Source organism: Sturnus vulgaris, chromosome 3, assembly GCF_052056855.1.
Source record: "Sturnus vulgaris isolate bStuVul1 chromosome 3, bStuVul1.hap1, whole genome shotgun sequence".
NCBI classification, from domain to species: Eukaryota; Metazoa; Chordata; class Aves; order Passeriformes; family Sturnidae; genus Sturnus; species Sturnus vulgaris.
In genome coordinates, this window is record NC_142245.1 from 285845 (window position 1) to 299316 (window position 13472).

Genomic DNA, 13472 nt, shown 5'->3' on the forward strand with positions numbered 1-13472 from the left:
CAAACACTGAGCATTGGGAAGCCCTTACATGAGAGCCGCAGGAGGCTGCTGCTTCATCTGCCTTCAGGTCCTGCATCCTGGGCTGCTGGCACTCCCCAACACCACTGCATGCTGCTGGTTCCTCCCTGCCTCCCTCTAATCCTTCCTCAGCTGCCTAATTGCATCCTTCAGGATTTTTTATTTTTACTCAGCATTTTCTGCAGTTTCCTGATTTCCAGATGTTTCCCTATTTCTAGTCAACCTACGTGTCTCAGTCTGCTTCTCCTTGCAAGTGTGGCTCCACGTCCTGACCACAACCAGGGGAGAACTGGGAAGGCACTCTGGGAATGGATAAAAATCCCCTCTGCAGCTTGTATGAACATTCCCCTCTGCCAAACAGAACAATGAGATGGGCAGAACTGTACAGGAGACTGAAATGACAAATTGGTCATCATAGTGTTGATGCCTTAAAATAAAAGCTCAAACCAAAATACCCCCCCCCAAAAAAAAAATTTCAGCACTGAAAGCTTCAGCCATCCTCTTGAGCTTATTTGCAGTGCAAGAATAGAGGTCTGGCTCAAAAAGTTTCTACTGTCAAGCATTTCCCTAGCATATATTCCATGATCTGCCTGTACTATTCCACTGGGATTACAAAGGAGGAGCAGCTCAGCAGTCTCACAGCTTTGAAGAAAATGGATCCCATTTCGGGTCAGTCTTGAAAAACCTTTTGTATCCAGTCTCAGAGCAGCCAGCAGTGTTGACAAGGTTATCCACCTGAGGCAAACCACCTAAACGATCAGGATTCCAGCAGCTGAAAAGGCCAAGCAGGTTCTCACCGTCCACATTTCTCTCTCACACACCTTTCTTTCCAAAATTTTATCTCAAGGCTTCAACCATCCTACTACATGACCACCTTCACAGCCTTAGGGAGATTTATAATTGTATTTTGTAGATATTTACAATATCTAATAACTGAGAAATCACTTCTTTTAGAGGTTTACACCACTGCTGATACCCAAAAGGAGCTTCACGACAGTGTATAGGCTTTATGTCCACCTCAGCATAAGAATCAATGTTGCTGTAGCACTGTGAGCCACACAGGAAGGTTTCTTGAAGCCCAAACACACATATGAGGCTGGCAATAACCCAGAATCTCCCAAGCTCTTTTGGTTGTTTAGATTCCTCCAACTCAGTTCTCCACTGGGAAAATGTGACAGAAAATAGCACAAAAAAGGGTAATACTTTCTTTGAGGAAAAGCAGGTTTGGAAATCTCTGGCAGATGAGATCATCTAAAACAGATCTGACTCTTCTCTCCTAGTAAAAAGTTATATTTTCTATAAAACTTTTCCTCATCCTCAGTGCTCCTAAGATGAAGGAAAAAAAAAAAAGATAAACCAAAAAGATTTCTAACAAAAAAAAAGTGCAGTCTTCTGATTTGGAAGTAAAAATAGGACTTCTTTTTGTCCTATTTCTATCCTTTCATCATGCAATCCTGCATACAGAGCATACTACACAAACCTCCACCTGGTTTCTGAACAAGTTTCATTAAATTTTTTTGTCCAATTATAAAGAAACTTCCATGGATACACTCTGTACATCCTGGCCATGCTGCCGCAGTAGTGCCAGTTTCCTTCCTGTGTTGCTTAGTTACACCAGTCTCACAATACTGGAGCCTCACAGAATGTAGGATGCATTCGTAGCTTTTGAAGCCATATCAAATAGAAATTCTTACTACCAATCACCTAAGAAGTTAGGGACTGGGTTTTTATTTTTTTGTCATCACATCGATGACCTCTTTTATGAACTGAATCACCTGATCTGTAAAATACAAACCATACAAAACATATGAACCTTAGCTGCATACAAAGACTATGCAGTAGCTGCTATTCCCACAGTGAATGAACTGGACAACCTTAGTCCAGTGAAGGAAATGGTACTCACACCAGGATCAGATTTGGACTGCTATTTTGCAGATGCTTCTACCTTATATAAAAGGAACAAGGCACTCCCTGGGGAAACAGGTACCAGGTTTTAAAAAATAACCTATTCCGTATTTCCTCTCTGCCCTAAAATACTGAAAATACAAAGTTTTGTTCACACAAGTGCTAAATTGGTTGTTAATCTAGTAGTCACACACAAAATGGCATGTTTTGCATATGCTCATGCTTCTAACAACATCTCATCAGTAGTAACCTATGGCAGAGGAAATCAAATGAGACAACCCCAAATTCAACTGCATCCTTGGAAATAAGAAGCAGTTGAGCACATGAAGTCATTTGGAATCTGTGGCCAGAGAGGACAGGATATTTTTGATGATGACATAAAATGCACTTGGAATGCTTTAATGAGATGCCACAATACCCAGCAGAACAGGAAGAAAAGATCCCTGATCAAAGATGTATTCACATAATGTATGGAACAGAAAAAGCTGCTTGTTATTTTTCTTGTGCCAGGCATCCATGTGTAAAGGGCTGAGTTCAGAAGAGAACAGCAACACACTTCTCTATCTCAGTCAGTCCCTGAGCCTAAGGTTACACAAAGACCATGACCTACAGGCTCTGCAGCACCTTGTATCAAGTACTCTTAGATCCTGATTGTATGTTGGCTGAAAAACTACTTCCTTTTGCTTGTTTTCATCCAGATTCATCATTTCCTGGAACACCTTACACTCCTTGTGTTACAAGAGATGGTAAATATCCGCTCCATATTAATCTTTCTAATTACCAGGCTCATGATCTTCCTGTGCTCCCTCATGCTGTTATCATGCACAGCAACCTGATCCTTGCATCTAAATGACCCCTGTGCCTGCAAGGGCATCCTCATCCACCTGCTACTTTGCCATATCAATGCAGCTCCTATCCAGGTGTCTCCCATTCAGAGTGAGTGGACAAATACATAGAAACAGCCATTTTCCCAGACTTCTGGATTAATTGCAGGCTCTGTTGTCAGTCTCACAAAAGGAGACAAGAAAAATCCCTACAAGATGCAAAGAAGAAAAGAAGATGAGGCTCCAGTTAACAAAGAAAAAGAAAAAGCTCCTCACAGCAGCACTTTTATAGGTTATAGTCCCACTGCTGATCCATGCCCTGCTCCAAGCTGTCACACTGCTGCCATCAGGAATGAGGTGGTAAACGGTTTTCCAGACCGTATCACAAGCCTCTCTCAAACCATGTTTTTAGATGACCAATACTTGCAACACACAAAGTCTAGAGCAATTCTCTGTCAGCAGTTGGCCAGAAAATAATTCTGATGAAATCATACCAGGAAGTTTTATTATGATTCAGAAGGAACCAGGAAACTACTCATGAACTTCTTTTTTAGGTACTGGAAACTCACTGCCATGTTGGAAGGTGCTGGGAACCCTTCCTTGATCTGCGTATCTCCCAAGATGCTAAAAACATCAACTATATACTCTGTCCCCCAAGCACGACTCCTGAGCTGCCGCTGCTGCTTGATCGCTATCCTGCACTACACTGAGACCTTGGCAAAATGGTCAAAATAGAAAACCCCAAAGACTGTGGTAGGACTGGCACAGTCTCTACCATGACAAATAAAGACAGAAAGTCATAGAAAAAATTTGGTTTACAGTTTATTTACCATTTACTTTGAGATTTTCTGAGGTAAGTAGTTTTCAGACACGTTTCAAAGTGGACAGGTATTTTAAACTTTTGCATTAAGAACAATTTTTAAAGCAACCTATTTACACAGGAGGGTACTTCATCAAGGTCTGAAGGTGCTATGGGAGACAACTAGAGCAAAACCAACATCTTATTTTGGTGCATAGGCTACTCCAGCTCCCCCAGAGCTGGAGATGGGCAGTGCTTCCTTGGAAGCCTCCACTGCTGAGGGCCAAGGAACCATCAGGGGAAACAGTGGGGCTGTGCTTCTCCCCAGCTATTTTGAATTAAGTCCTTCAACAAGGGGCCTTGCAGGAGCCATCTGAGTATGATATCTTTCAATATAAAGACAGTTCAAAGGGATGCAGAGAGCATTTTCCACCCCCGTGAAAACATCAGAGTGCCATAACTTCTCTAAACCAACTGCTGCCTTCCACCCACCAAAAAATCCTCACTCATCTCCCTCAACACAAGACTCCCACAAGACTGGAAATCTGAGGAGAATGTTAAATGCTGGCACGGAATCCAGAGCAGGATGGATGGCTATGACTGCATAAATACTGAGGGGTATCCTTGTAGGCTCTCAATGGCTCGATGCACAGCTCTGGAAAGGAAAGGGATCCATGGTCATGGATCACAGTCACCACCTGAAAAGCCAAGCAGGATCTCCAAGGGACAAGACCAAAGTCTCATGAGGCAGAGAAATCAAGAGTCCCCTAAGAAACCCAACACAACAGCTCCATCAGAACTATGGGGCTGGGGAAGCAAGACAGCAAACAGCACCTTGCAAGCTTTGTGAGGGAAAGCAGTGAAGAGAGCAATACCATGGTCTGTCTGCTTCCAGCCTCACCCCGTGAGATCACACATGTCCATCAGCTGTGAAGACAACAACTAACAACTTGGAAAACCTGCATGAACACAGGGAAAGCAGCTCCAACTAAAACCTTCAGGATGGCCCTTATTGATCAGGAGAAAAAAAAACAAGGACGTATCAAACTCCCCCAAATTTTACTCCCTAAAGGACAATCCTGTGGGGTCCCAAGCTTTGGTGCCCTTTTTACTCCAGCCTGAACCATTCAGAAAACCAGAGCCTTGTGACTTATGAGGCAAATCACTGCCCAGGTGAAGCTTCCCATAAAGGATATCGGGCTCTTCCAGTAAACTGCTTGGCACCTCTCCACAGAGTAAAATAAAGCCCATGAAAAATATTTTGTGGAATACATTTAGGTGATGAATTATGGAAACGAACTGGCTCATGAACGCTGCAAATGCAAATAGAGAGGCTAAATTTATCAGATGAATTATCCATTTGATACGGGACTACTTACTAAGGGCTAACTTATGAGTGCTCTGCTCATACAGAGGACTGCTCCAGCCCCAGTGCAGTCTGCCATAGTAAGCAGAGAGAGAAATGCCTCTCAAAACCAGTACAGATATTACAGCCCCTGCTTAGGAGTTCGCTCACGTATTAGTGCAGAGATTGGCCTTTTTAATACAAAGGCCTTCATTCAGCCATTTAGACAGTTTCCAATTTGATTCCAAGCCTGGGAGATCTCTTAACAATGAATTTCTTCTGCAATTGTAATATATTTGCACATTTTATACACAAGCGGGATGCTGTGCACCCTCCTCCTGAAGTAACAGAATTACAGTTATTATTAGGCAGTAGCTCTCATCCATATGGTTTGGATAGGGGAAACAGTGTTTTCATCAACCAGGATAAAAGCATAAAATGCATTAAATATCATAACCTGTAATAGAGGGAAGAGAAAGTTTTCTCAAGATGCAGCAATCTCTCTTTTTCCTAATACCAACTGATAACAGCTCAAAAAAAGAAAAGAAAAAAAAAGCTCTTGGGCTCAGCATCCTTTCATTAGGTCTAAAAGGACATGAGTCTAAAAACATGCACCTTCCATCTGTCAACAGGCCTAGTGAAAGTGCAAACATCCTTTCTCCAAAAATTTTTGCAATGTTTTAGTGAAGTAATTTTGTTACTCTGTTTAAAGTGGCAAGAAGTAAAATAACCTTGGATGCTGCAGCTTCACAGGACATCCCTTTTATAGCGTTATTTTTTGTCTAAAAAACATTTTCAGAAAAAAATGTTTCTCTTCTCCAATCCACTGGTAACAGGTGGTAGATTTAGAAATACTTTAAGCATTACAATTGAAGATAAACCGTTTATAATATATGACAGCCACCATGAAAAATAAGCATTTGCCAAAGGTCCTTACAAGATTATCTGTCTGACATAGTAAGTAGCTTTGTGTACACAGAATACAGGAAGAAAAAAGATATCTTTGCTCCAGCTGGCAACTGTTTACAAATGCTCTTCATTTTCCTCCTATGTATAGAATCCTAGAAGTATGTATCACTCCAAGGTAAATGTTGGCAAATCTTGCTTTTCAAGGGGGATTCCATTTTCTGGTAAGTCTTATAAATATGTCTAGTTAGCAAGAAAAGTGATGCCTAATGTCTGGACTCCATATAGAGTTCTATTAGAAGAAACAATGCATTCCAAAAGAAAAAATGATCTAAGTAGCAGTTCCTTTCCCAGAAAACTCACCCATCCTACTAACAGCAGTGAATCCGGAAATGTAAGAGCTACACATATGAGCCAGAACTGCAGGCAAAGATATTTTATTTGCCTGAAAGACATTGTCTCAGTTTAAGGGGAGAGAATGCTCCAACACGGGTGCAGGGAGAGGAGCTGGGCTGTGTCATTGCACAAGGAGATAAAAAGAAAAAACCCATCACTGTGGCACTGTTTCATATATTAAAAGAGTGATCCATCTTAAGCAAATAAAATTGTTGTTTCTACTGCTCTTTTCTTAGCAGAATATACAAAATCTTCTCAGCAAATCCCCACGGGATCAATGGAAAATTCTGCCTTGACTAGGACCCTTGGCTTAACCAAACCAGGACTTTTCTGGACAGGGCAGACACGAGGAGCTACGTCTGAATCGAAGGTAAGTGGTGCTCTGCTCTGCCTTGGAGCCTGCTGGCTCTGGCCTGGGCTCTGCAATCACTGAGACTGAACCAGAAACGCTGAGACAGTGACAATGGCTCGGCTACTGCACAACTTTGTTACGCTGCTATGACATGACATTACTTCCAAGTTTGTCTCTCCCCCCTATATATTTAAAGTTTGAAAATGACAAGGCTCTTGGCAGTTGTCTTGATATCAATATTATTACTTGACTAATTTCTTTGGCATTCCACTTGCAAAATAGGCCTAATGATATGTTCACCTAATGGAACAATTTCCCTATATCTATATTCCACTTACTCTAATGCACTGAGGTGTAATTCTAGCTTCATTTCATTATCACTTGACTAGCTCAAGCACTTGAATGTCTTTTTGGATTTATGAATGCAGTGGGTTTAAAGTAATAACTATTTATGTATATAACTCCATGAATATATTCTTCTTTCTAAGCATTTTTGTCCACATCTGTTAAAGTAGATATATTTCACAATGTTTCTGAATGCAAGATGCACTTCTAAAATGCCTTGTATTTTTTTCTAAGCTTAAAGCAATACCTCAGTGCTATTCTCTCCTGTGATTGTTTAGATAGTGTCCTATCAATTTAAATTTAGGGCAAATCTATCCTTAAAGACTTTAATTTCACTAAATTAATAGATTTCCTTTAAATCAAAACAAAAACACCAGTTTCATAAATGTCTTCCACAGTACAAATATAAGGACTTTACTGCCAAAGGTAGAGGCAGTTGCTATCTCCTTGACACAGAACCACATTAGCTAAGTCTTCTGTGCAGGAAACACTACAGGAGAGTCATTTGGGAAGAAAGTCCTGCCTCTCCCTGTCTCCTCACAAGGTGAAGATCTAGACACTAAAAATAAAACACTAAAATAAAAACTTCCTGAATCCCTGGCTACTGATTCACCCATAGGAAATCCTTCACTGCATCAGGAATAAAGCTCTAGAGCTAAACTGGTTCCTCTGATTAGCTTTGGCTAATCAGATAGCAGATGCCCAGTAACATTAAGGCACATCAAAATCAGAATCATTAGTTATGAGAATATTGTGACCAGGAGTCTATGGTATTTTAATAAGCTATACCTAATAAACTATACCTAATCCTGTAATAATCTATCTGAATTTCTGATACTGAGAACTGGACAGTTGTAAATTTTGGATGAACCTTTTTTAATAGCCACATATGTAAAACACTGGATTTAGAGGGTCCCTACCATGACCACCTGTCTGTGGTATCAGAATCCCAATTTTAGCTCGAGTAAAAAAAAAATAAATCATAAAACCTTTACATACATGAGAATAAACATATTTTTAAAACTGGTATGGCAGATCATCTACGTGATGTGGTGTAATGCAACTGTATGTTTTTCTATAACACAAGACCCAGCTGCACAGGTTCTTTGTAAACAGGAGTTCAGCAATGTCAGGTTTAAAAAAGAAATCCAAAGGAAATAAATCTTCCACTTTGCTGTCTTTCTGCCTTTGGACTTGTCATGATACAGCTCCGAAGCATCTCCTTGTCTCTCAAACTTTCAAACCCAAGTGAGTTTTACATTTATAGAAACAGTACCAGGCTTTATACCACGATTTCCAAGGCCTTAGATATGAAAGTGAGCATTAATACTCTTGATTTGTTGACCAGTTGATGCTATATTCTTCTCTCACTTAATCTGAAGGGCAGTAACACAGCCAGCAACAGCAGGCAGGGTACTGCCACTTTATTCTTTGGGTTGGGAACGCTGACAAAAAAGCAAAATCACTCAATGAATTGATTAGACATGAATGCAGCTTCTTGAAATGCATGTTCAGTGTGCTCCAGACAAAAATATTATTAAATGGTTAGACATCATTCAGCACTACCTGAATAATCCAATAGGTCTTTAACTTTCAGCTGCCAATCACTGCAAAATGGTGATTACAAAGTCATCTACAAAAGCTTTGTTCCAGTGAGATGAGACAAAAATATCACAATTTCCATGCTATCAGACAAAGCAAAAGGAAAAAAAACCACAGTGGCTACAGTAACTGTACAGTAACTGTACAGTACAGTCCTGTGAAATTAATGGGACTCTGAACACACCAAAGCTCTGCTTCCTATTATTCCAGGGCCATTTCCACAAGACAGACAGCATGGGGACTATTGGGAGATAAAACAGAACACTAAAGTCTGGATCTTTCCACACATAGTTGGACTGATGTAAGCACAAAGCAAAATAAAATGGGAGGAGTTTTAGGGTTGATAAAATTACGGAGAGCAGATTTCAAATGATGTATGATAAAAATAAATCACAGGTTTATAGGAGGAGGGGGATTAGCAAATTTACTATCCACCAGGTTTCCTTAAATCTAGAAAGCAACCTCCTGTATGAAATCCAAGATGAATGGCTAACATTTCCCAAGTGCTCCAGTGAGAGCTATCATTCTCCCATTCATTCTTGCACAGGGACAGCTCAAGTTTAAAGTCCTCATTCAGACACAGTTGGGCTCTAACCCCTGCAGTATCTTTTCAGACCCAGGGAAACCTTACCAGCATTGTTAATGAAAGACCAAAGTGTGTACAAAGTGTACGGAAAAGCAATATACACTAGGATCTCTATACATTATTGCAAATAATTTCCTTCTCAAGAGTCAAGAGAGCCAGCGCCATGCACCAAGTTTTGGGAAAAGATACACACACAGCATGGAAAGAAGAGATTAGCTGTACAGAGCATACAAAAGCAGTATTAGATGTAGTTAAATGTCTGCATTTGTCCAGGATCACAGCCTCTATGTGCAGCTGATCTTTAAAGAAAGTTCACATTTCAGTACTTGGCTTTGGAAAGAAGAAAAGATGCCAACTGTTGCATTTTTTCTGCATGCCTTTTTAAAGTCAAATGGTACTTGATTACTATACCTACCTAGAGGGAAAAACTCGCCCATTTTCTTCTTGAAAATTTTGTAGTCAACCTCCAAAAAGACGCAGAAGATGATACGATCCACCTGTAAGGAACAAAATGATTCAGTGAAAGCATCACAACCATCCATATTGGCAACAATTGTCAATAACGGCAAAGAAACTTTTAAGCCAACGTGCTTTTATGCTCCAGGCAAACGAGAAAACAGTGCTGCATGTCTTGACTTTATTGTACATCTGTGTTGTACTTTATAATATAACCTTTGCAATCGCAGCTCACAATTGTATTCTTTGTTAACTGCCTCCTGTTTATGCAAAGTGCTCTCAAGCACAGTATAAATGACTCTGGCATTCCAAATGAGAACTGAGGCGCAATGTTTGATGAAAAAGTCACGTGGGGACTTCTAATAAGCATACAGAAGAGTAAATAGGTAAGCAAAGAGCTCTTTTTCCAATCCTTGTCCGACAAACCTATTTGCAAACCCATTTAGTATTTTAAAATGACTTTAAAAGGTTTCATGTGGTTTTAATTTACCACTTATTCTCACTATAATGCAAACACAATGCAGCAGAAACACAAAAGCTGATTAGATGACAGGTAGCACACAGGGTAAATAAAACATTTAATATGCCATCTACTTAGTGAGGCTGAGCATATCAATGAAACCACAGCCCATAATGTATGCACCACCCACCAATGAGTTCAAATAAATTCTTTGGGAGATCACTGTATGTGAAAAGCTTTTCTGAAACAGACCAAAAATAATAAAAAAGCTAAACAAAACAAAAACTAGAAATATAAAGCCTTTAAGGCTAAAAACCACCCACACTGGACTTCAGCCTTGCAATACCTTTGTGTTAGTTATTTGCATTGCCCAACACAAAATGCCTCTGTAGCCAAAACCCAGCTTGAAGGGGTGCTGTGGAAAACAAAAAGACCCTCTTACAGCTGAGCTGGGAGACCTGCAACCCAGTAATAATTTCTTTCTCTGAAGTGCATAAGAGCTTAACCACGAAGGGATGAAGCCCAAGCAACAAGAAATTTGGCATCTTGTGCTGTCATGGTGTCTCCACGGGCAGTAGGACAATCTGTCACAGCAGAACTCCTCAAGAGTGCCTTTGCATGTGCTAGAAAAATCATAAGCCTCCCCCCTGCAGGGAAACAGTGAGAGGAATGCTCTCAGGATGTGAATTCTTTCCCTTATCTTCAGTAGAAAATAAAGTCCTTTTGCTGCAGCTGGTCTCAGAAGTGAAGTCCAAGCCTTGGCTTCAAAGACACTGTGATGCTGAACAGCTCAGGACATCATTTTTGAGCTAACTTTGGTGCAGCCCAGTAGAATACAGAAGGGGATGAGAGCAGGCAAGCTCCAGTTATGCTGGAAAATACCAGCAGCTACAAATAAGGACATCTCAGAACAAAAGGTGATGACAAAACCTGAATTATCAGACTAGGCATGTAATATCACAGCTAGCAATAGCATGAGGGGTAATGGCCTCAAGTTGCACCAGGAGAGGTTCAGGTTCGGTATTTGGAAAAATTTCTTCATTGAAAGAGTGGTTAAGCACTAGAACAGGTTCCTCAGGGATATAATGGAGTTCCCATCCCTAGAAATGATCAAAATATGAGTATATGTGGCACTTTGCAACATGGGTTAGTGGGAAAAGTGGAATTCACTCAAAGGTTGAACGTGAAGACCTTGGAGATCTCCAACCTTACGGATTCTCTGGCACTCTATGAGATTGAAGGTACAAGATATGTCAGTGTTCAGGAAAAAGGAGGCTTTTGAGCAGGAGAGAAGGCAGCAGAGCAGAACAGGGAAGCCTATCAGCAGATTTTTCAGCAAGAAAACTGCCTGCTGATGCCTGCTCATATGATGCTTGCAGAGCCAAGCTGTTTTGTGCATCCCTCGTAAACAAACCAGGCTGGATCTCAAAAATATTCTGGACCATGGCATTAGCTACTCCTCAAAAAGGATATAATTAAAATCTCAAATACCAGCTATATGCTCAAGCCAAAAAGCCATACTCATCTCCATACTCACAAATTCGTAATGTAAAGCATCATTGCCAAGAAGTGTACATTTTACCTACATGAGGTTTGACATGATCTTTAATGTCCCTACTAATCCAAACTATTCTATGATTCTATGGTTCTGCCTAAGTTGGGTGCTTTCAGGAGGGAGGCTTTAATCAGCAAGTGCTTAAATTACATTTCTTGTGAAAACTGGATTAAGATATAGCTGGGGTGTTGCTAGATTGTCATCTTGCCTCTCTGCCTCGCAGACTTTCAAGCATTAAAAGTGATAGGCCCAATGAACCAGAACAGACAAAAGAGCAAGGATGGAAATGTATAAAGCAGAGGAGGAAGGATATTCCCACACAGAGAAGTTTCTGAATCCCTAAATACTCTCATATTCTCTGCTGAAAGTCTTACAGAAATTTGCCTCATTCTGTATAGTCCAACTATTCAAGATGTTCCCTTTATTTATTCAGTGCAGCTGCCAATGATAAAACTTCTCCGTGAGAATTTCTACTACTTCTAATATAATTCTTTAATTTAAAAATTGGGAATCTCTCTAGAATTGGCAGACTATTTCAAAATTTCTAACCTCCTGACTGTACACATCCTTTATATAAACCTGTTCAATTTCTTCTTGAGGTGAGAAAAACTGCTCTATTTTTAAGTATGCATAAGATATTGTGATGACAGCTGAAATCCTGTGTTTATCTGATTGAATGGTATGTGTTGGCAGATAGTAAATCTGAAAGGAACCCCTAGTCTATAATTCTGCTAGTCACTGACTATTTTATCTAACATCTCCAGCTAAAATAACTTGAGATTAGGTAGGGAAAGTAGCCTTTGTTTTCACTATGCTCATTCCAGCTACAATAAGGAAAGGTTTAAAGTGACTATCAACCTACCTTACCTGCTGGCCCACTGAAGCTCAGCAGGATTTTTGGGATGTGCAGTTAGGAAAGCCACTCCTTATTCAACAAGGAAATCCCTCTTCTCATGTGGCCTGGAAATTCCAGTTTCATTACACCCCCCCCCCCCCCCCTTTAGAGAGGGTGAGGAATAGCCCCAGTGGACTCCCCTGGTAGTGCCCAGATAACCCCCAGTGCCTTTTGCAGATGCCCAGCTGCTCCACTGCTGACCAGGCAACACTCAACTGCAGCAGAACTGTAAAGGAGCTCCAGGTTGAAGATATTAAAGCTCATCCCTGACTGACAGCTCTTTTTTGAAGGCTAGTATTAAAATCAACCATGCCCTGTCAGAGCCTGATTAAATTCTGCTCACTTTGCAGCTATGAATAGGTGGATCAAAGAACCCCAAAATCAAGAGCACTGCAGCACAGGAAGAAGGGAGTTAAAATGCATGAGCTGTTCACTTAGGCACCTTCACAGCTCAAGGCTGTGAGTACATTTGATTGTTTCTTTCTTACCTTTTTTTTTTTTTTTTTTTTTTAACCTGCTTTTCTTGCCAGGCTTTATTTAATTTTGATGGAGATAGCTTCCAGGTGGTTTTGTTAGCAGCACCTGATAAGAATTAGTAAACATCTGCAGCGCTTACAGGACTCAGGCTATTTTTTTAGAATCACAGAATAGTTCGAGTAGGAAGGGACCTCAAAGATAATCCAGTTCCAATTCCCTCATCATGAGCAAGACCACCTTCCAGTAGATCTGATTCCTCCAAGCCCCATTCAGACTGGCCTTGGACACTTTTTTTGTAGTAGAATGGACCCTAATACCAGAGTTTTAGAAGGATACAGCCGTATCTCATGAACAGAAAACATCTCCACTGATGTTTTCAGTTCATGAGATATGGGTATAAAAGAACAGCTGGTCTTAAAGCAGCAGCACTGATCTTGGAAAGTGCAAAAAAAGTGGCAAAAATATTTCTTCTTTGTTTTTGGTCTTTGGGGTTTTGTTAGTTGGTGGCTTTGAAAGCACTTTACATGTTGTGAGTTTTCAATTTATTGGTG

The 13472-nt window shown here is 40.5% G+C and overlaps 1 protein-coding gene across 7 annotated transcripts in view; it reads right to left on the reverse strand.

Annotated features, from left to right (window-relative positions):
• MACROD2 (mono-ADP ribosylhydrolase 2) overlaps window positions 1-13472 on the reverse strand; it is an 848563-nt gene that overhangs the window by 73936 nt on the left and 761155 nt on the right. For all 7 annotated transcript variants that reach the window (XM_088160729.1, XM_014895167.2, XM_088160725.1 and 4 more), the window contains one exon: window positions 9494-9575. In XM_088160729.1, coding sequence (XP_088016855.1) covers window positions 9494-9575 — 82 coding nt within the window. The remainder of the gene's footprint in view (window positions 1-9493; window positions 9576-13472) is intronic.